The following is a 24,265-nucleotide window of genomic DNA, read 5'->3' as shown; positions in this document are numbered from 1 at the left end:
GTGTCTTCCTCTCTCTCTGACCCTCCCCCATTCATGCTCTGTCTCTCTCTGTCTCATAAATAAATGTTTAAAAAAAAGGAATTGTATAAAATTGATGTTTTTTCCTTAAATGTTTGATAAAAGTTTCAATGAAACCACTGGGTAATGGAGACTTCTTTTTTTTTAGGAGCTTTTTATTTACACCATTAAAAAAAATTATAGGACTGTCCAGGTGATTTCTTTCATCTTGGTTGAGTTTCAGTAATCTATAGTTTGAGAGGAATTGGTCCTGTTTCTTCTAACTTGTTGACTTTTTTAGCATAACATTGTTTGTAGCATTGCCTCATGATCCTTGTGATGTCCTGGGGTCTGTAGTGATGCCCCTTGTCCTGATGTCCTGATCTTGGTGGCTTGTGTCTTCCCCCATTTTAACTTCTTTAGTCTTGCCAGGGGTTTATAAACATGATGGAGTTTTTTGAAGAGCCAGCTTTTGTTTCATTGATTTCTCTATTTTCCTGTTTCCAATTTCATCCATTTCTTCTCTTAACTTTATTATTTCCTTCATTCTTCTTGCTTTGGTTTTACTTTGCTCCCCCTTTTCCAGTTCTTTGAAGCAGGAACTGACAATATTGCCTTGAAACCTGACCTATTTTCTGATGTGAGCACTCAGTGCTATAAATTTCCCTCTCAGCACTGCTTTTGCTGCACCCCACACATTCTGATATGTTCTATTTTCCTTTTCCCTCCTGAATGTGTACACACCAAACAACAGAGCTTCAAAATCCACAAGGTAAAAATTGTTAGAGCTGAAAGGAGATGTAAACAAACTCACCTTGTAGCTGTGGACCTCAGCCTCTGTGAGCAGGTGATCAAGCTACTAGATAGAAAATCAGCAAGCCCATTGACCAAACAGTCTGATTAACACCACCCAACAGCAGCAGACCATTTACTCCTTGCAAATATCATGGGACATCTGCCAAGATAGACCGTACCGCGGGGCATGACATAACCTCACCAAATTTGAAAGAGCTGAAATCATACAGGGTGTTTTCTCTGGCCACAGTGAAGTCAAACTGGAAATCAATACCACAAAGACATCAGGGAATTGTCCAAATGCTTGGAAACTAAGATGCATACTTGTGAATAATCCATGGGTCTGAGTCTCAAGGGAAATCAGAACATACATGTCCACATTTGTAACTAAAGCAGAAATAGTCCATGCCCTGACTTGATGGCAAAACCTGATTTGAGAAAGCATTTCATTTCTATCATATTGTTACTACTGCTGGCAGGGATGGTGCCACTCAGGATATGGTCCTGGGTTGGTAGGTGTGGACTGACCTTCACCCCCAGACCGGCAGAGAAAGCTGGGCAAACACTGGGACTGAGAAGACATTCACACCCGCGCTGTGGGTCAGGACTCAGCAGGAGGGGAGCTATTTGCATGTAGGGGCCAGCGCCCCATCCCAGAAGTCCCCACCCCATGACTGGGACTCCCACCCTAGCTGCAGGCTCCCTGGAGGGCCTGGGGGTATGTGGATCCTTCATCCAGGCTGTTCACTCTACACCCCCTCTGCCGCACTGACCCCAGAGAGCTCTGACCCCAAGGCTTCCGTGTTTCATCAGGTCCCCCTGATCCTTGTGGCTGATCCCCCCACAAGGGAGGATGCAGACAAACAGGTCATGCTGAGTCCTTCCCCAGGGCCAGACCCTGAACCAGAACCCACCAGGCTCCGAGGCTTTGCAGGCTCCTCTGAGGCTGGGGAAGGGGTGGCTGTTGAGCTCAGCAGTGGGGGGCAGATGCCAGCAGCCGAGGGGCACTGAGCAGCCCCTCCATTGTGGAGCCCTGACTCCAAAGTCACTGGACTTGCATTTCCTGCAACTTCCTCTAGCAAGTTCAGGGGCCTGGACCCCCAGGACTTCTCTGCGTGTGATTCAGGACAGGTGCGTGGAGGAGAACGTGCAGCCTAGTCAGCAAGGCCCCCTGCTCCCACCGTGTGTGCTGACCGTCATGCCACAGTCAACAGCGCGTCCTGCAGGGACACCTCCACTGCCCCGTTCCCTCTGCCTCCCTGGGCTTCCAAACAAGCAGCTGCACAGAGCTGGGTAACCAACTCCAAAAATTGTGTGGGGCCAAATCTCAGTCGCAAACGTGAGTGCATCTCTGAGTCATTTGTCTCTGCTCAAACTATGATGTCTAGGTGCAGCCACTCTGGAAAACAGTATGGAGGTTCCTCAAAAAACTAAAAATAGAACTTCCCTAACCCAGCAACTGCACTAGGCATTTATCCAAGGGATACAGGTGAGCTGTTTTGAAGGGACACATGCACCCCCATGTTTATAGCAGCACTATCAACAATAGCCAAAGTATGGAAAGAGCCCAAATGTCCATCGATGGATGAATGGATAAAGAAGAAGTGGTATATATATACAATGGAGTATTACTCAGCAATCAGAAAGAATGAAATCTTGCCATTTCCAACTACGTGGATGGAGCTGGAGGGTATTATGCTAAGTGAAATTAGTCAGTCAGAGAAAGACAAATATCATATGGCTTCACTCATATGAGGACTTTAAGAGACAAAACAGATGAACATAAGGGAAGGGAAGAAAAAATAACATAAAAACAGGGAGGGGGACAAAACAGAAGAGACTCATAAATATGGAGAACAAACTGAGGGTTACTGGAGGGGGTGTGGGAGGAGGGATGGACTAAATGGGTAAGGGGCATTAAGGAATCTACTCTTGATATCATTGTTGCACTATATGCTAACTAATTTGGATATAAATTTAAAAAATTAAAAAAAAATTTTAAACTGTGATGTCTACATTTTGATGAGAAAGATGTCCTTCAGTGAGGACTGGTGTGACTGTCCCAGAGCCCATGAGGGAGGCTGTTGGTCATGTCACTGTTGTCACAACAGCAGGACTGTCCTGACATGACGGTCATCCCTGTGAGCCTTACCCAGCAGCCGGTCCACCCGGCTGTCCAGCCGGTCCAACCCCAGGGCTGTCTGTGGTCCTGCGTTCAGCCAGCTGGAGGAGGGAGGACCATTAAGCGTCCAGCAGGGGGCAGTGCTGAACGAAACCCAATTTACAAGGAATGAATGAGGTGCCTGGGTAGCTCAGGCAGTTAAGCATTGGACCTGTGATCTCACAGTTCATAAGTTTGAGCCCTGCATGGGGCTCTGCACTGACAGCATGGAGCCTGCTTGGGATTCTCTCTCTTTCTGCCCCTCACCGGCTCATGTGTGCACATGCTCTTTCTCTCTCTCACAATAAAAAATAAACTTAAAAACTTAAAAAAAAAAACACTTGAAGATCCTGGAATTGAAGTAAATAAGTAAATAAATAAAAGGAAGGAATTAACTACTTGGAAAAGAGAAAGTCACATCCCCATAAACAATGCTCAGAAGGTGTAAGAAAATATAACCCAGTGAGAGTGAAATACACACCTTTCTGTTGATTTCAGGGTGAGAAAGCCCTTCTTAAGCATAAGAAGGAAACGTCAGTGGTCCCAGAGCAAAATGTTGCACGTGTCTGTAGGGCATCTGGCAATAGACCTCCGAAGTCTCAGCCTCGTCAAAGCATTGGCCCAGGTTCTAGGCATTTATGCTAGAAAAATAACAGACATGCACACTCTGGACGGATATGGTGGCTGAAGCAGTACTCGCAATGGTACAAAATTACAAGCATTATAAATGTCCCCCAGAGGAGATCTGTGTTCAGACAATGTTTCCAGGAAATTTTAACTGTTTAGAGATACAAGGAAACTTCTCGTTAAAAACAAAACAAAACAAAACAAAAACAAAAAAAAATAGCCTTGGAGCTCACACATCGATTTGTTCCTCCCCCAGACCTCCCTAAAATGATCATAAATGAATGAGAACATATAAGGCCCAAGGGACAGTCTTCAGGAGAAGCCGGGCAGAGATTACAGCAGACTTCTGGAAGAAAGAAAACAGATGAGGGAGTCCGGGGTTCTAGAGAGTAGTCAGGGTGGGGTCCAGCAGACCCCCCAGCTGAGAACACAGCTGGAGTCCACAGAGGCAGCCGTGGGCTGGATCGTTGCCCCAATATCCATATGTGGGCGCCTCAACTCCCAGGACCTCAGAGTATGACCATGTTTGGAGACAGCCTGTAAAGAGGTGATTTGGGTAAACTGAGGCCACTGAGGGGCCCTGATCCAAGGGAGGAAGGTGGAGGGGGCACAGCCCAGGCCACACACTCTGCTGCATCTGTCCGTAGGCCTGGAGGCCTCACCTGCCCACCTGCAAAGCGTGAAGCCTGGGCGTCTGAGCTGACGTTCTGAGGTTCTCTATTACACGGCATGCCAGGAGGGTAAGACGCAGACGGGTTGTCTGCCCGCCAGCATCGGGAATGTGTGGAGACCGCTCTTCTCTGAGCCTGCGCTCTGATGGAAAGTCCTGGAAGCCACAGCCCTGCCAAGCATCTCCATGCTGTGGCTTTCTTATCTCACCAAAGCCAGCTGAGGGTGCCTGCGCTTGGACCCGGGACCTCAGACCTCAGGGACAGAGATCTCTGGACACCTCGCTCAGCTGAGGCTCAGCAATCCCACACTTGGCAGTGTCCTGTGCACCTGTCACAAGCCATACATGGGCCCCAGAAGCCTGACAGGTGTACCCACGGTGCCCACAAAGCTGGGGGTTTCCACCAGGTATGCATGTGACAACACAGGAGATGAAGTGCCCTCCTGCAGGGCTGGGAAGGAGTCCAGGCAGTCCATGTGTGGGCTACCAGCAGAGCTGAATCCCAAGGGGTAATGGCAAAAAAGTGCTGGCATGTGCTTTGTGGTGGGACAGCGTTGGCATGACCTTCGTGGTGACACTGGGCCTTCAGTAGGTGCTGCTTACCCACCATGTCTCCACCAAACACCTTCAAGGTGGCAGGTGGCTACCTAAATGCAAGCCAAAATTAATTAAAATTAGCTACCACGGAGTGCTGAGGTCCTCAGCTGCCCCGGCCGCATCTCAGGTGCGAGGAAGCTGATGCAGCCAACAGCTCCTGCAGTGGGCAGCACATGCACAGAGCATGCCCATCAGGGCCTCCCTCTGGTCAGTGCTGCTTCAGATGCATTCGTTCACTTCATTGACCAAGATTTATCACACACTAAGGGCTGCGAGCTCTGCCAGGTACCGGCAATAGAGCAGGGAACAGGCAGGCAAAATTTTGCCCTTTTGAAACTTACATTCTACTATGGGAAGACAGATAATAAATCAGATAGGTGGACATACAGGAGGTAGGTAGTTAAGTGACAGATGATAGACAGATCAATAGGTGATAGATAAATGACAGGTAGATAGGTTGACAAATGATAGAGAGAGAGACAGATGATAGACAATATAGATATGTTAGAGAGATAGATAATATAGATAGATTAGATAGATAATAAATACATAGATACATAGATGATAGGTAGAAATATATAGATACATAGATACATAGAAAATAGATAATAGATAGATGATGGATGATAGAAATATAATAGATATATAGATACATAGATATAGATAATATAGATAGATTGATAGGTGATAGATTAGATAGATAGATGATATAGATAGATAGATGGATAATATAGATTGATAGATGATAGATTAGATAGACAGACAGATAATACATGATGGATGGATAGATAGATAATATAGAAGGATAGATGATAGATTAGATAGATACATAGATAATATACATACATTAGATAGAATAGATAGATAAGATAGATTGATAGATTAAACACATAGTTGATAGATTAAATAGATACATAGATGATAGATTATGGATGGGTGGATGGATGGATGGATAGATAATATAGAATGATAGATGATAGATTAGATAGATGATTGATTAGATAGATACATAGATGATCGATTAGATACATAGATAGATGATGGATGGATAGATAGATGATGGATGGATAGATAGATACATAGACAGATGATAGATAATAGAAGATAGGTGATAGGCAGACAGATCCATAGATGAGCATACAGACTGACGGGCAGGTACACGAATGACAGGGAGGGGGAGAGCCCAAGTGGCAATGGCACAGGACACTTAAATCAGGGAAAAGTCATCAGGGGTCCGGGGGAGCCAGGTTAGAGACAGCTTCACTGGGACAGTGGCATGTGCTCCAGCCCAGAAGATGGTGAGGGCTGAGTTCTGAGCAGCCTTGGGGTGGGGCACACAGCACGCTGGAGGTCAGCGAGGAGGTGAGTGAGGCTGGGGCAAGGAGCGAGTCAGACACCAAGAAGGCAGAGCAGGCATGCACTTCAGGGGCCTAAGGTGGGGTCGTTCAGGCTGTCACACTAAGATCGGACTGCAGCGCAAGCAGGGAAGAAGGAACCGGGGAGGCTCCAGCCAGCCCTGCAGGGACGCAGAGAGTCAGGTGGCCCCAGGGCTGGGCTGCCCTTGCTTGGCTCAGATGGGAGCACCAGCAATGTGATGCGTGAGGTGTCACGCTGGTCACTGGCATCAAGGATAGAACTGACAGAAAACAGTCGCTGGCATGGCAGATTAGAATGGGCTGCAACCCCCATCTTGCAAAGTCAGCCCTGGATTCCAGACACCAAGGAAACCAGTAACAGACAGACAACGCACTGCACAGCAGCCACAGAACCCCACCAGGATAGGCACACATGGACGCAGCAGCACTAAGGGAGAGACCACCGTGAGCCTGTGGATCTGCATGTCCATGCACAGGGGGACCTGCTCTGAGAAGTCTTGCCCCCCAAACTCATAGAAACTGGGACCTCACAGTCTGAAACCACCACTCTCTCTTGCCTAAGAGACTGAAGCCCCATGCATCACTCTGACCCAGGCAAGCAGCATTGGTTTCCAAACCCAGAGTTGTAGGCAGTGTTCCAGGGTGTCTCCAAGATTCCCAAGTCTGGATGTGCACCCCTTGCAGAAACCCCAACCCTTCAGTCAGGGTGAACCTTTGAGTGTAATGGGGTCAGGTTACTGACCAGCTGACTTTGAAAAGGCTGAATAGGGGCGCCTGGGTGGCTTGGTCGGTTAAGCGTCCGACTTCAGCTCAGGTCATGATCTCACGGTTCGTGAGTTCAAGCCCCGCGTCGGGCTCTGTGCTGACCGCTCAGAGCCTGGAGCCTGTTTCGGATTCTGTGTCTCCCTCTCTCTCTGCCCCTCCCCTGTTCATTCTCTGTCTCTCTCTGTCTCAAAAATAAATAAACGTTAAAAAAAATTTTTAAAAAATGAAAAGGCTGAATATCCAGGTGGGCCTGGCTCAATGAGGTGACCCTGTACCTAGGACCACTCCTCCTGGAGGTCACAGATATTGGAAGAGTGTCAGAGGCCAGGAGCACAAGGACACAAGGATGGTTCTTAGCTCCTGAGAGCAGTCCCCGGCCAACAGCAGTGAGACAACAGGGACCTCAGCCCTAGAACCACAAAGACACAGTTCTACCAATGATGCAGGGGGATTCAGGGCAGCTCCGTCCCCAGTCCAGCCCCCAGATGAAGACATAGGCTGCCCACGTCCTTGGTTTTGCCTGGTGAGATGCAGAGCAGAGGACCTAGCCACACTGTGCCCAGACTCCATCTACAGACTGATGTGATACGTTAGCCTGGTGATTGGCTGGCCTTGTGCTGATTTGTTACATGCCAACAGAAAATTCACACACCTGAGCCAAGCTTCGGTCAAGGGGTTCCTTCACAACTTGACTTTCCATGATGATTTTCACTTAGGGTTCCCACAGACAGAGGCCTTGGGAAGAAGGTTTATCCCCAGGCTGCACTGCCCACTTCCAAGAGACCAGCACTTGAGGACCACTCCCTCCCTCCAGCCCCCACCCTGCCCCACCCCCACGAAGACTTCCAGGGCCCCAGTTACTGATGGCTCATGACCCAGAGCTGCTCTGTCTCACAGATGCTCTCAGAATCACCCAGCACAGTACCAGGTGCCCCTGCTTCCTCCTGTGCTCTGCATAGGTAAGCCAATGCACTCAAGGATATCTTGCTATATAAGGGTGCCTGTGGTGGTCTTATATATTGGGTTTTATCTTCAGTAGGAGGATCACTTCTTATGTCTGATCTTGGCTCTGCCCATTTCTCAACCTGCCCCTTAGACACAGACACCAGTTGTGGATCCTGACCCTGGTTCTGGTGTCTCTATATAACTAATCTCAGGGCCACCTGAAAGCTCTGGTGGGGAAGACACAAACATGGTGGGTTGGCCCAGGGACCTCAGCAGGGGCCCCTGGTCTTGTGTTTCCCTGAGTGTCAATTCCTGCCACACCAGAGTATGGAGTGACAGCAGGAACAGTGGCTCACCGAGTTTTGTGGGCCCTGGGCCTAGTGCTCTGGGGCTCAATCTATGCCATCTTCTTAGACTCATGGATCAACCCAGAACAGAGCTGGTTCTGGCCTCCCCAGTTCATCTGACTCAACAGGGAGCTTGCACCCCCAAAGGAGCACAGACCTGAAATGCCAGACATCTCACAACAAAAGCCACCAGACACCATCACCAACTGAAGCAGAAGTAGCAGGACACGCTGTGTAAGAAGATGATATGGAAGATCAGTGCCCGGGGAATTATGAGCCCCCACCTCATCCCTGAGGTGCAGGGGGAGCGTGGTGAGGTGCTACGTCTGTCCCCTGGGATCAGTGAGGTGGAGCCTCCCCTTCCCCACTGGCTGGTGTCACAGCAGACCTGCACAACAGACTTCAATGTGACACCCTATACTCATGCTGCCAAGAACCAGGAAATCCTCCACCTGAATGATAATCAATGGACGCTGAAATGACACAGGCATTGAACTTATCTGACAAGGAATTTAATGAAGCCATCAGAAAAATGCTTCACAGGCAATTACAAATACACTCAAAATAAATGGGGGGAAAAGAAATTGTCAGACAAAACATAGGAGATATAAACAAGAACCAAATAGAAATTTTAGAACTGAAAAATGCAACTAAATAAAAATATCAAAGTGTGGGCTTCACAGCTGAATGGAGAGGAAAGATAAAAGACTCAGGGAATGCGAAGACAGCACAATGGAAACCACCCAATCTGAACATCAGAAAGAAAAGAAAAGAGCAGAGCCAAAGGACCCGTGGACGGCAGAAGGTCTCCTGTGTCACTGGAATCCTGGAAGGACAGGAGAAAGATGGCCAGGGTGGGAAAGATTTCCCAAAGTTGGTAAAAGACTTAAACCTACAGGGGCGCCTGGGTGGCTCAGTTGGTTGGGTGGCAGACTTTGGCTCAGGTCATGATCTCACAGCTCATGGGTTAGATACCCGCGTTGGGCTCTGCACTGACAACTCAGAGCCTAGATCCTGCTTCGGATTCTGTGTCTCCCTCTCTCTCTGCCTCTCCCCAACTCATTCTCTCTCTCTCTCTCTCTCTCTGTGTCTCTCTCTCTCCCTCCCTCCCTCCCTCTCTCAAACATTAAAAAAAAACTTTTTTTAAAGACTTAAACCTACAGATTCAAGAAGCTGAGCAAGATTAATGGGAAGAATGCACAGCAGGACCCGTCACGGTCAAACTTGAGAAAACTGAAGACAAAGAAAAAATCTTGAAAAGATCAAGAGGAAAGCGACACCTTACTGACCAGGGAAAACCATTCGAATTGTGGTGTATTTATCATCAGAAACCATGGAAACCAAAGGAAGTGGCATATTTTTCAAAAAAAAAGAAAAGAATTGTCAACCTCGAATTCTATGGTCAGCCAAAGAATTCTCCTGTAATGAAGAGAGACTGAAGTCAATCCAGGGGGAGGAAAATGAAGAGAATGTGTCCCCATTACACCTGCTCTGAAAGGATAGTTAAAAGAAGTTCATGGAGGGGCGCCTGGGTGGCTCAGTCATCTGACTTCGGCTCAGGTCGTGATCTTGCAGTGGGTGAGTTCAAGCCCAGTGTCAGACTCTGTGTTGACAGCTCAGAGCCTGGAGCCTGCCTCAGATTCTGTGTCTCCCTCTCTCTCTGTCCCTCCCCTGCTCATGCTCTGTCTCTCTGTCTCTCTGTCTCTCTCTCTCTCTCTTTCTCTCAAAAATAAATAAAGATTAAAAATTTTTAAAAAAAGAAGTTCATGGAACAGAAAGGAAATGATAAAAGAAGGAATCAAGGAACATTATGGAAGAAGAAAGACTAAAAATGTAGGTAAATACAATAGGATTCCCTCCCTCTCTTAAGTTTTTTAAATTGTGTTTGATGGTTTAAGCAAAAATTAGAACACTGTTTTGTGCGATTCTCACAGTCTGTAGAAGGAAATGTTTAAGATAATGATGTTATAAATGAAAGATGATGAAAGGATGTTCTTGAACTGGTAAAATATCTGGCAAAGAGATGGAAGTTTTCTACCTTGTACTCAAACTCCAGTAGACTGTGTGTTACATACATAAAATATAATACGTAGACCAACCAGTAAAAAAGCTTTACAAAGTCATAAGTAAAGCTCTACTCAAAAGCACAGTAGAGAATATGATTTTTAAAACTCATTTGTATTTGGTTTTATTAGCAAGACTCATTTTACTCATATGTGAAATAACTGTATTAAAATTCTAAATTATTTCAAAAACACACAAAAAAACACAAAAGCACTGTAGATAAACTAAAGTGGAATTCTAAAATGTGTTCAAGTAGCCCACAGGAATGTATGTAAAAGAAAACAGAGACACAGAGGGAACAAACAGGAAATGAAAAATAAAATGTGAGATATAAGCCACAACATATCAACAATTACATTAAATATAAATGGCTTACTTTATTTGTAATAGCTAAAATAACAACCAAAATATCTAGGTGAATGCCTAATCGATCTCTAGCACACCCATTAAATGTAGTACCTACCAATACAAAAATAAAATAACATTTGGTCCACACAACAACTAAGATGGATCTCAAGGACATTATGCTGAGTGAAAAAGCCAATCTGAACAGGTCACATTCTGTATGATTTTATGTGTACAACATTTGTGAAATGACAAAATTATAGAGATGAAAAATAGATGCATGGTGCCAGGGTAGGAATTTGAGGGCAGGGGTGGATGACTCTCTAAATAGGTAACCTGAGGGAGAGCTCTATGGTGGTGGAAGAGGTTCATAGCTTGGTTGTGGTGGCAGTAAATGACATGTAGAGGAGAAAAGCCATAAACACACATCATACCAATGCCAATTCCATGCTTTTGACATTGTACTGTAATTATGTAACATATACCAAGGAGGGAAAGCAAATGAAGGTACATGGAAACTTTATGTATTTGTGTGTGTGTGGATCTAGTTATTTTTAAATACAAAGTATTTTTTAATGGGTAAGAGATTTGAGAACATACATCACCAAAGAGGATGCACAAAAGGTAAAGTGATCCATGAAAAGATGCTCACCAACATCAGCCATTGGAAAATGAACATGAAGACCACAATAGACAATCATTACATACCCATTAACTATTAAGTCAGCTAAGATTTAAAAAAAAGTCCCTGCCAATAAAATGCAAAGTGTTAACAAGAATGTGGAGTATCTGAAATTTCTATGTTGCTGGTGAGACATATATGTGTCATTATATGCAAAATGGCGCAGCCAGTCTGTAAAACTCCTAGATATTTATTCCTGGGAGAAACAAAACTTTTGTTCACACAAAAAAACATGCAGACTAAAGTTAATAGCATCCCTACTCATGATTGCCAAACACTGGTAAAAACCCAGATGTCCTTTAACAAGAGAATGGGTAAATGGGTCAACAAACATGGTGCCTCCTTATGTTGGAATACTCCCTAGTAGCAGAAAGGAATGAACTATTGATAAATTCAACAATGTGAATGAAGCTCAAAAACATTATGCCGTGTGAAAGAAAACAGTCTCAAAGAGTCACATGCCATATGATTCCATTTATAGGACATTCTCAGAAGGACAACATTATTGAGAACAGAGAATACATCAGTGGTCTCCAGGGGTTATGGACAAAAGGAATCATATAGGGAGTTTTTTGAGGTGGTAGAGTAGTTTCATAAGATTATAGTGGTAGTTCTACACTGTGGGAAAATTTCATGAAACCACACACACACACACACACACACACATACACACACACGCACAGGACTTGCATCCATGATGTATAAAGGACTTCTACAAACAAAAAAGAAGGCAAAAATATCAATGAGACCATGTGTAAAACACCCAGATACCTCAAAGTAAGAAGGTACATAAACGTCTAGAAAAAATCCAGATGAAAACCAAATGAGTCAAGATGACTGACACGAAGACTTTTGCTTCTATCTGACACAGAGGAATAAGGAATGGACTTGCCTTCCTATATAAAACAACCACAACAAAGAACAGAAAAGTGATGAGAAAAATATGTGAAACTACAGAGAGTGAGGGTCAAAACATGTTGACCAGTTATCCCTAAAAGAGGGGAAACAACAAGCTGAGCCCTACAAGTGCCAGGCCAACTGGGGAGAGTCCCCACTGCCAGAGGGAGGATGACCCAGCAGGAGTCCTCAGACTTCGTGGAGCTAAGGGGACACAGTTGGGAGTGGAGGAATACAGATTGGCTGGAGTTCACAAGACAGAGCAGCAGAGATGACAGAACTGTGTGGACACCACTCCCATGATCTGCAGAATGCTCCCTCAAATCATCCCTGAGTGCTGATCAGCATGTTTTACCAAATATTCAAGGAAAATACTAACAATTCTCCACAAACTCTTCTAGAACACTAGTGAGTTTGTAATATTCATGAATAGTCCATGTGGCCAGAATTATCCTGACTCCAAACTCATATATTATAAGAAAAGAAAATACCACACCAATATCTCTCATGAACACAGATTCAAAAAACCTTAACTAAGGTTTGATTGAACAATATATAAAGAGGACAGTACATCACGAGCAAATGGAATTTATTCAAGGAATGCAAGGTTGGTTTTATATTTAAATATCGATTAATGCAATTTGGTATTTTAACAGACCAAAATAATACAAAGTATCAATTGTCTCAACAGATGCAGAAAATCAACTGACAAATTCTGACATTTGGATAAAAACTCAGCCCACTAAGAAGACAAGGGAACTTCCTCAACCTGATAAAGGGCATCTATACATATATATATATAAACTACCATTGACATCATACTTAAATGAAACACTGCACGCTTGTGCCCCAAAATCAAGAACAAAACTAGGTATTGACCCTCACCACTTTAATTCAGCACTGTTATGGCATTTCTAGCCAATGTAATAAGGCAAGAAAAAGAAATGAAATATATCCAGAGTTGAAAGTGAGATGTAAAAGGGTGTCTATTGACAGATGACAGCATGTCTGTCTAGAAAACCCTACAGAATCTATGGAGGTGGGGGGGAAACTACTAGAACTAGCAAGTGAGTTTAGGAAGGGTGGAAGTTCAATGTAGTAAAATCAGTATTATTTCTACATAGTAGCCACAAGGAATGGAAGTGGAAATGCGAAAACATAGTTCCACTTGAGGTAGCATCTAGCCTGTAGCCTAAGAGGAAGGAGCTGGGCTGTAGGGCAGGTGGAAGATTCAGAGACAGGAGATGGTTGTGGGGTCAGGACATGGGAACACAGGCTTTGCTGACTCTCCTGGGCCAGCTGGACTGGTGGAAACGCTGTCCCCTAGAGCAGGAGAGAAGCTACTTGATGGGGAAGCTGGGGAGGCAGGGGGTGGGGCGGGTGGGCTGCAGAGCAGGAAGGCAGGGATGGAGCTTTGCAGGATACATGGCACCACATCCCAATGCAGCAAAATGGAAGGAGTGGCCAGTGGAGACCCTGGCCTGCCCTGCTCACCCCTTCTGACCCACAGTGCCCACTAGAGAGGTGTGGGGAGGTGACATCCGGCCTCTTCAGACCAGGGAGGGGCGTGGAGGGGTGCATGCTTCCCCCTGCTTTTGCTGATGGAACCGGAGATGGCACTGAGGGTGCACAGAAGGAGTGAGGGTCTTGGTGTCAAGGGAATCACAGACCGTGGGCAGGTCATGGGCAGCACAGGAAGGGTGCCACTAATGAGGCCCTGACACTCTGAACGCCCACCCCAAGAGCTTCAATCTTGACCCCTGGGGCCTGAGCTGTGACTCATGCCCTGTGGGTTAGTGACACCACATCTCCAGTTGTCTGGGAATCAAGCAGTTTTCCCGCTGCACCCAATGCAGACTAGCCAGGGCTGTGGGCACTGGTTACCAGGAGGAGAGTGATCTGCACTCGAGGGGGGTGGGGGAGGCAGGAATGCTGAGGACTGAGGAGGGGCTGGGCCTGCCCCACCCGCAGCTGAGCCCAGAGGCCTGCAGGCGGGGGATCCGCAAGCGACCCCTGGTTTCCGGACCACACTACCTCGCTTAGCGTTTCCACATGGTGGCGCTGTCGGCCCAGAAGCGCGGCTGTGCAAACCGGTAGCACCCTGGACAGGAAGGCTGGGCTAAATTCGGCATCTGGCAGGTGAGTGAGACCCCAGAGAGCTCCAGACCCCAGGGCAACTGACTTACAGCGCGCACAGTGGTGATGACAGCACTGCCATGCTTATTTGTACCCCCACATTCTGTTTTTTTATGGGTCTAAGACTCTCCAGCTGTGGCTCCCTGCTTTGGGAATCATATGATGCCAGGATTCAATGGCTCTATTTCCAGCTGCTCTGGGCCCCATGACTTTGTGGCTGGGAGACGCCAGCACATCAGGAGCAAATGTACTCCTTCACGGAGAATTCACAGCGTGGCTACTTGGGGACCTAGAACTTGGGGCCCCGCTTCTATGACTCCAGGATTCCACCCTTCCCCCCACCCCTGCCCTCCAAATTCCAACATCATGAGGCCACTTCTGTCTTTCAGAGTGACCGGGGACAGTGGACTCAAGAATAACGCAAGCTTTGGCAAGCACAGTGTCAGCCACTCCTGCTGGGTGGCCATGTCCTAAGTGGAGCAGAGGCAGGAGTCTGGGGTGCCCACGGAGTAAGATGCATGAGCTAGGGCTGCAAACCCCAGAATGCACAGGGAGGTCTGGGCTGTGGGGGACACACATTCTCTGAGCCTGATAGCGGCCTTCCATGGAACGCCCCAGAGGTGCAGGCTGGTGATCCCCCAGCAGAAAGGCATTGGAGGTGTCTGGAGGAGGGGTCCAGACACCCCTGGGTCCCCTGTCACTGCCCTGAGCCCGGTTCCTCTGTGCAAGAAGGGGCTGACCCAGGGCTCCAGTGTCGGCTGGGGTGGAATGCCCACTGTGGAGGGTAACTTGAGACAGATGGGTGGGTTCTCAGAAGGTCTGCCCCATCTCCCAGGAGCCCAGGCACAGAGACGAGCCCCAGGGACCATGGGTGCTCCCCGCAAGAACACGCCCCACCACCCCCTCTCCACCCCCCTGGCTTCTCTCCCTGCCTCGAGGCCCCGAGTCCCACCACTGGCATTCAGATCTGGAGGGCCTTACTTTTGTGGCATATGTAATCCACAGAGAGCCCTGACCTGCCTGGAGTCCTTCTGGAGCATAGGGCAAGTTGGTGGTACACCGCCCTGAGCCTCCTTGGGGTCCCTACCGGGACAGTGGGGGACCAGGGCCCCAGAGCATGTGGCATCATCACTGTACTCAGTCTCAGACAAGTCATCTGATGTGACAGCTTAACTTTACAGGGACCTTCTGGAAACAAAGAGGGAGTGAACATTTGACTCGGATCTGGGCTGGGGAGGAAAGGCTCTTAGAACACAACATAAGAGGGAAACTGTGGGCCAGTGGTGACAGCGGACCTCCCTCTCCCCCTGCCCCCGCTGCTGTCAGTAGAGCCCTGTTCCCAAACTGTGTGCCAAGGCACCCAGGGGTGTGCCAGCAAATCCCCGAGGGTGTTGGGGGCGGATGTTTTCCATGGTCACAGACACATAGCAGTAGCCTCATCTGTGGGAGAGATACGTGCTGCCTCCGCTGGGTTCCTGGCTGCTACTATGATAAAGAGGAGGCGCTGGTGACATGAGGGGCCTCGCCTCCTCCCCACATAACTGCAGTCATGGGAGAATGACTTACAAACCGTACTTTTTTCAAAGACCTACTGATTACTACGTTTGTTATCTGGACCAAGTCGCTTGCTAAGCCACACCATCAGGTTGTTCTCTTGGCCTGTGTTCTGTAAATGGTGATGAGGGACAGAAAGTCTCCACCTGACAAGCAGCTGTCCCTGGGTGACCCGTGCATGGGGCAGGATCCCAGGTCCTCCTGATCTCACAACCACAGTCTCCAGGGCTCCAGGAAGCAAGTAAGCAGGTCTGCAGCCTGGTCCTCCCCTCCGAGGACAGGAAGGACTGACACCTGACACAGGGGGTTCAAATACCACCACTGACAGGGAGCTCACTACCTCACTAAGCAAACTGCCCTCTCAGCTGGCCTCCCAGACCTCCTGGGACAGTGCCTTCTTCCCCTGGGGGCTTACCCTGGGGCTTCTGGGAGCCCACCATGGGATCCTTCCTACTGGGTCATCCCTGAGTGGGGAATACTTCGACAGCCCTGTGGCAGGGGTCTGCCAAGGAAGTTCCCTCTGCGTGACAGCAGGGGGCGCTGCCAGGAAACCGTCCTCAGCCACAGAGGGCTCCTGGAGGCCTGGAGCCAGCGGGCCCCTGGCAGGCGCCACAGAACCCCCCAGCACAGAGCAAAGACCTGTCAGGCTGGACTCTACCCTCATGCCAAGATGCAGAATTTCCCGCTGAAAGTCAGGGAGTGGGAAAGAATGCCACCCCACCCCCATGCTTCTGGGGTCTCAGGAAACAGACTCCGGAGCATGGAGGATGCCCACTCCCACTCTCTGGTGTCTCCCAGAATCCCTGGAGGGCTGGTGGCCCCCTGCCATCCAGACCCAGGAGGCCAAGCCAGGCAAGCCTTCCCTCCAAGGTCTCTGCATGCAAAGACCACAGGTGGGTAAGGAAGGGCTCTAGAAACCCCCAGCCCAGGGCCACCATCAAGCTGCTCAGCCAGGCTGCAGCCTGCCCAGAGGCTTGCCAAGATGCACATCCTTGGAGGAACTCCCCCACTCTCTCCCCTGCATCAGAAAGCGCTGCCCAGCTCACTCTCCCCTGCATTCACCTGCACAGCAGAGGGAAGAGGCAAAGGAGGGAGAAACCAGTGGCCAAGGGAGCCCAGAGGGGCCTGGCAGATGAGAAGACTGTGTCCACCAGCTCCATCCCCTCTGTGTGTGCAAAGCCAGCAGCCTCTGGGGGCTCCCCATTAGTACTTTAATCCCCTGGCCCCACAGCTGCGAGGGGGAGCAGGAGCTGCCTCGGCGGGGCCCCCACCCCACTCCCACAGCCCAGGCCCCCGGTAATGCGATAATTGGGTGGGATTTTCACTGAGACAGAGGGGAAGTCCAGAGGCGGGTGAGCCAGCTCCCCTCCCACCCACCCTACTTCATTCCAGAATCTTCCTCTTTGCCTCCGCAGGTGGGGGGCTTGCGGTGACTGGAGGTGAGGGGAGGGGTGCGGTAGAGGGTCTGGGCATGCATAGACTTAACTGGATCCCAAAGGCAGTGTGCAGGAAAGTTTCCTTGAAAGAGAAGGGCTCTTGCTCCATACATGGGAAAAGACTCCTGACGCATCACCCAGGTGACCCACCCCTGGGGCTGACTCTTTTCCCAGATGTGGAAACCAAGGTGGGTGGGGGCAGCAAGCAGTGGGCGTGGCCTGCCTCTGTTTCTCACTGCGGCACCTGGAGGGACGCTAAGGCACCTCTGCCCAGAGAAAAGGCCACATGCACACCCCAGGGTCTCTCCATGGGGCCTCCACACTGCAGGCCAGGTGGTGAGGCACGGCTGGAGAGGACTCATGGGAGAAGCAGGTGACCCACAAGAAAAGAGACATCAAAGAGCCCGGAGTTGGGATTTCTACCCACAGGTTGCTCCCCTAAACTCCACAGCAGTGACATGAATTCCTATCAGAGGGACTTATAGGTCTCCCACAGGGCGCTTCGCAGGCTCCCCTCTCACCTGTTACCCGCTTCCCCAGGGGAAGCTGGGGAGACATGGAACCGGGTCTTCCCCTCCCAAATAAAAGTTCCCTGGTGTCTTTCTGGCATACCCCAGAATATGCAAGGAGGGCTTCGCAGTGGACTATCCGGTGGGTACTGGCTAGCTGCTCCTGGAGACTTCGGATAGGTCTCTTTACTCTCTGGTCTGCCCTTTCCCCATCAGCTAAATCATAAAGCTTACCTAGGTCGTCAGAAATCCCTTCTGGGGAAGACTAGGAGCTCTGGGCCGCCCCAGAGGTTGGAGGTCCCAGGGCGAGAGATGCCCGGCTGCACTGCCTGCCCTCGCTAGGAAGCGCCCGGGACTGGACGTCTTCTTTCCTGGTGGGGTGCGGAGAACAAAGTGGTGTCAACACCTACGCTCCAGACAGCCCGTGTACCAGTGCTGACCTTCAGACAGGGGCCCGTGCCCTGGCCGCCCACCCAGCCACTGTCCCCAGGGCAGGCCGCCTTCATCACCGCGGGTCTCCGCAGCCGAGCTGCGCGGTCAGCTCGGTTCCCAGTGGACCAGCGGGGAGCGGCTCCAGGGACTGGCCTCGGACGAAGAGACCCCCCTGGCGAGGAGATGGAAGAAAGGAAGAGCAGACCCGCCACTTGGAGAGCGAGAGACAGAGCGCACTACAGAGCAGGAGCAGGAGCGAGAGCCGGACCGTGCGTCACACGGAGAGCGCAGGGCGCGCAGGGCTCCACACCGCAGAGCGGCCCTGGAGTCCCGGGCAGGCACAGCCCCGGGGCTGGGAGGGGCGCCTGTGGACCACCATCCTGAGCCCCCGCGGGCCGCCCGACCAGCGGCCCATCTGGCACAGCACGGCCCTGGGAGCTGGCGCGCCCCGCGCGCCTTGCGCGCCCCGCGGCCACGGGAGGGGCCGCCGCCGCCCCAGCTCCAGGGCCCCGCCCGCCCGCCCCCTGCCCGCCCCGCCCCGGCCCTGGCCCGGGCCCCGGCGGGCGCCCCCCGCGGCGCTGCCCCGCCCCCGCCGGCCCGCGCCGCCCCGGGCCCCGGCCCGCCGCCCGGCCGCCGGCCCACCTGGCGCAGCGCCGCCCTCGGAGCCCGCGCACCGGCGCACACCCGCGCACCCCGCGCACGTCGCGGCCGCAGGAGGGCCCAGCACCGCCGCCCGCCAGCTCCCAGGGCCCGGCCCGCCCCGGCGCCCGTGCTCTCGGGGCGGACTCCCGGCCCTCCGCGCTCTCCCGCCCGGCGATGGCCCTGCTCGTATACTTCTTATTCCTCTACGGCCTGAAGCAGGCGCTGGGCAGTTACCCGATCTGGTGGTGAGTGAGCGGCCCCAAGCCGCCGCCGTCCCCTCGGGCAGGGCCCCGCGGTGGCCCGGAGCCCGCGCCCTGCCCCTGCGGCTCCACGGGGCACTGGCGGGTTGTTTTCCTTGGCGGCCACTTTCGACCTGTTCGGGCCAGGGCTGGGACGCGGGTGTCGGAGCTTCCGGGGACAGTGGTGTCCCGGGCCTAGAGGGGCCCCCGGCGTCGGAAAGGGCGCAGTGGCTGGGGAGAGGCGGGAACACTGTCTGCGCAGATGGCACCAACAGCCAGGCAGCGCGAAGCCGAAGCAGCTGGGCGGGCGAGCTGGGCGCAGCGCGGGGGACAAGGACACGTTCCTTACGGACCCGGTCTTACGCGCACGCACACCTTCAAACAAAGTCGATGAGACCAGACCCAATAGCTTGGGGCAGCAGCGCAGTTAAGTAAAGACAGCGGGACCTGCCCGGAGTGGCGGGCCAGGACCCTGGGGCCAGCACCAGCCTTGGCCTCTCAGGCTCGGGGGGGTGCGGGGGGCGCGACCCGAGGGGTTTCTTCGTGAGCCCCTGTCTGAACGGGGAAGGAAAGAGGGGCCGCTGGGGCTCTCTCTGCATGGTCCTCCCGTCGGAGGCACATTTCAGTTAGACCTTCTTCAATCTGACGATGGAAATGTAGACGAACCAAAGGAAAGGTCCCGAGTGTCTACTGCACAGATATGGTGTGTGTGTGTGTGGGGGGGGGGGGGGGGATCACTGTTACCATCCCTTCGGGATCTGATTTGGCAGAGCCCCCACCGGGAGGGTCGCCGGCGGTAGGGAAAGGGGGAAGGCAGTATGCGGCGTTGCGCTCTGAGAAGCCCAAGATTTGAGGGTCACAAGTGGGGGCATGAGACCAGAAGACCCGGGGTTCCAGAGAAGGTTCCCCACACCCATGCTTGCGGGCGGGCGGGCGCGCGCGCGCGCACACACACACACACACACACACACACACACACACAGGAACCTTCTCCGACGGCTTGCCTGGAATTATAATAATTACGCCGAGGGGAAGGGGTGGGGGGAACCAAGCGAGCCGAAGTACATCTAATCCGATAATAATTTTTCTCTTCGAGATGGTTCAGGAGCAGGGGCGCCTGGCTGGGGACGCGGGTCCAGGCGCAGCCAGGCGGGGCGGGGCGGGGTGGGAGGGGAGGCCCGGGCCAGTCCAGGGATCTGGGAGAGGCTGCTGGGCCGCTCTTCGGGGACCCGGGGCGTCCCTCACCGGCGCGCGCCGCACCTGCAGCGCCCTGTGGCCTTGGAGCGTGGGCTGTGGCCTCGGGGACCCTGACGCCCGCCTCGCCGGCCGCGGGGAGCTGGGGGGCACGTCCGAGAGAGCCCCGAGGCCGCCCGCTCCAGCGCAAGCTTCTAATTAGAACCCGCCGCCGCATTCCTGGGCGCAGGAGGAAGCGCCCTTCGCCCCCGCGCTCCTCCCGAAAGGAAGGGCCCTGTCACCAGCCTCCTGGCTACCCCACACCTCGGGATCTTTGCCCTGTTGGCCCTGAGGCTCCCTGGCCTTACCACCCCCCCCCAAACACAGGTATGCCCCCCTTTCCACCCCGACCACATGTGTTCCATGTGAGCGCACCCGCACTTGCTCGGCACCCTGCGCTTCCCAGGTCAGCCGGGAGAGGCCCTTCCTCTGGGCAATCCACCCCAGCAAGATTCTGGAGCAGCCCTTGGCCCCAGAGAGAAGGGTGCCCCCGAACGCCAACTCTGTTCCTGGTGGGATTCTCACGCTTGGGGATTCTGCTTCTTGAGGAGAAGCGTCTGTGGTGGACACAGTCTCAGGGCTCCCTGGGGACAGCGGATTTACCCTCCTGCGTCCTCTCTGCCCCGGCCAGCCCAGCCCAGCCGGCCAGCCGCAGGGGAAGGAGCTGTACCCCCACAGGCTCCCAGGCCAAGTAGGCCGGAAGGACGGCTCCCAGGGAGAGACTCAGGGTTTTCTAGCTGGGGAAAGCTTTCCTGTCTGCACGCCCTACCTGGAGGAGCTTCCCACCGTGGCCCCTCCTCTCCCCAGCCCTCCCTCCCCCCAGTGCGGCTGAGGGACCCTCTCTTTATAACTTCTCACCTTCACGCTCAGCCTCCCCTAATTGGTTGTTCCGTTTCTCCCTCCCTCCCCCAGCAAAGCTATGGCAACCCCCCTTCTCCCCACACCTTGCATATAAAAGTGAAAGTAACGGGGGCTTTCTCACCTGCGGGGACGCTGAGGAAACAGCCCAAATCGGGAGTAATTAGGCTTTTGAAGTTGGTGTGGCTCCTGGTGGGAGGGTGGAGGAGCTGGCCGCCGCCCTGCAGGGAATCCCAAAGCCACCGCTCCCCAGTGCGGGGCGGAAGCGCCCCTCACCCGGCCCTCACCCTGGGTGCCAGGGGCAGGTCCCTGCGGAGCCCAGACCCGGTCACAGTCCCACGACCTGAACATTGAGAGCATTGAGAGCGTGCCTTGTGGGCTCCTTATGCGATCCTGTGACAGATCGGGGGGGGGGGGGGGGGGCTCCCAGGGAAGGAACCAGAGAGGTGACAGGGCTGCACCACTCCTCTGAGCAGATAGGAGTGTCACGGAATTAGAACTAAGCAAACACAGGATGCGCGGAACACGGAGAACAGTACTCTGTAGGCACCAGAGCTCTGTGCCATGCTCTGGGCCCCTTCCTCCTGTGTCCCTGAGTCTGGGCTGCAGGCATCTTGTAAGCCCCCTGTGCCTAACCTGGGCCCCTAGCAGAGGCCAGGCCCCCCGCTGCCCCCACCAGGCTGTTCTGCCCCATTCCCACCGTGTCCTGCCTGTTCTGGCCAGCCTGCCCTCTGCTGTCCACCTCACTCCCTCACTGCCCTGCAGTGACAGCCCCGGTGGCCAGCAGCTAGCTGCCTTGTCTTCATCAGCACAAAAACCCTCACCCGTCTGAGTCAGACCCTGTGTTCCACAGCCTCTGTGCTGGGAGCAGATGCCACCCGGGCTGACCCAGGACATTCCCCTGTGAAGCCACCTGGGTCAGATCTGTGGCCTGGGACGTGCTCCCACTGCAGTGCTCCCTGGTTCTCCCCGCCCCCCCCCACCACCACCACCAGAGTCATCTCACCGTCCCTAACCACTGACCCCACACAGATTTCCTGGCAGGGGACTCCCAGCTAAAAGCGAGTATCTGGCCCCTATGCCTTGCTTGCCACCTGGAAGGCCAACTAAGCAACAAGTCTGCCCACCTCCCAGAGCTTCTTCTGCATGCCCCTGTCCCATGCCACCCCTCGGGCCCCCACATGGGTCTCTTCTGTGTTTGTGGGGTGCAGGTGCACTTGAGGTCAGAGAGGGTAGCCAGCCAGGAGCATTCTGGAGGCGCCACTATGGCCCCAGGGGTGAGCCACCAGGGTGAGGGGTGGCCTGTGTCAGATGACTTGGGACCTGAGGGCTCACCTGCTCAGACAGCAGGGCCCACACACAAGCCTTCCCCGAGCTGCCTTGCCTCTGGTGACTCTGCACCCCTGCGCCCCTCCCCAGGGCACCCCTGCCGCTCACTTCTCCAGTCTGCCTGCCACTATGTATCTGTCTCTGTCTCTCTCTGTCTCTCTGTCTCTCCCTGTCTCTGTCTCTCCCTATCTCTCCCTATCTCTATCTCTCAGTCTCTCGCTGTCTGTCTCTCCTAGTTTCTATCTCTCTCTGTCTCTTGTTGTCTCTGTCTCTCTGTGTCTCTCTATCTCTCCCTGTCTCTGTCTCTCTGTCTCTCCCTGTCTCTGTCTCTCTCCCTCTTTCTCTGCCTCTCTCTTTAGCCCTGAGGCTGGTGAGGACAGTAGTGAGGTCATAAGATCAGGGGAATCCAGACACCAGATGGTGTCACTCCTCTGGTGTTGTAGGATCTCAGGGTGCGGGGAGCCCACCAGTGGCCATCCTTATGTCAAGGGGCCACGTGAGAAATGGCCACAGGTGAAACACGCATGGTCAGAACCACCAGGTCCACATCTGCACCCCCACCTGGGGCTCCCCCGACTTGACCGCCCACACACTCAAGACTGTCTCTCCCAGCCAGGGTGTCCCCTGTGTCTCACTGGGCTCGCTGTTTTAGAAGACGATTTTCTGTTTTATTTGCATAAACCTGCTAGAATCCTTTGTGGCAGGCAATACAATGGGGGAGGAGATGGAGGAAATGGTCTTAGAGAAAAGCTGTAAAGCTGTGCTTCCCTCCCAGCTCCCGGGTACAGATCTCCAGCCCCCAGGGGCCGGCGGGCGTGGCCCAGGACAGGACCCTCAATGAAAGGAGCAGTCACGCTGCAAGTGGCCCCCGGGGCCCGTCCTGGGACAGTTGTCCGTGAAGAAATAAGAACAGAAATGGAAGACAGGGGACGCTTGGGGATGTCCTGGCTGTAGTGACCTGTTGGGTTTTGTATTATGTACTGTTCTCATGCAGCATTTCTATGCACTTTGTAATAGTGGGTTGGACACTTGAAAAACCCCAAACCCAAGTTGTTAGGTCAGGGAACACCTTCTACGTTGCCCGGCAGGCCTGGGTGGGGGATCCTGCCTGTGGACCAGTGTCCCTCCACAGTCAGCCACCCAGCGCTGTCCACATGCGAGAGTTTGCGTCTGCTCCTTCCAAGCCCGGGTGAAGGGCTCAGAAGTCTCCAGAGGCGGAGTGGCTCCAGATGGGCTTGCTGAAGGTGACGGTCGTGCCCACATGGTGCTGGGAGGTGGTGAGCTGCACTTCATGGGGAGCAGGAGTGGAAGCCCAGGAAGGCAGAGCCCGCCGGCCCCAGAGACCTGACACCCCCCCTCCAGAGTGAATGATGGATCTTTCCCGTGAAAAACAGAAGCCCCTTGGCTGGGCTCCTCCCGGGACACCTCCTGGCTGACTTCCCAGCTCTGGGGCCGGATCCCCACAGCACGCTGGGCAGCGCTGCCTCGGTCTCCCTCACAGCCTCCCCAGGTGACACCCTGGAGGTGTCTCACGCTTTGGTGCCTCTGCATTCCTTCCCCAACAAAACGTGCTGCAGCCGCCCAGGGAAGCGGGCAAATGCATGGCCGTGGGCACAGGAGTCTCTGCCC

General features: G+C 52.7%; 1 protein-coding gene across 1 annotated transcript in view; it reads left to right on the top strand.

Annotated features, from left to right (window-relative positions):
• The first annotated feature begins 19,016 nt into the window (after positions 1–19,016).
• WNT3A (Wnt family member 3A) overlaps positions 19,017–24,265 on the top strand; it is a 42,796-nt gene continuing 37,547 nt past the window's right edge. The window contains exon 1 of the mRNA XM_045483750.1: positions 19,017–19,222. Coding sequence (XP_045339706.1) covers positions 19,152–19,222 — 71 coding nt within the window. The 5' untranslated portion in view covers positions 19,017–19,151. The remainder of the gene's footprint in view (positions 19,223–24,265) is intronic.

The sequence above is a fragment of the Leopardus geoffroyi genome, chromosome A1 (genome assembly GCF_018350155.1).
Source record: "Leopardus geoffroyi isolate Oge1 chromosome A1, O.geoffroyi_Oge1_pat1.0, whole genome shotgun sequence".
NCBI classification, from domain to species: Eukaryota; Metazoa; Chordata; class Mammalia; order Carnivora; family Felidae; genus Leopardus; species Leopardus geoffroyi.
This window is presented reverse-complemented; position numbering and strand designations above follow the sequence as displayed.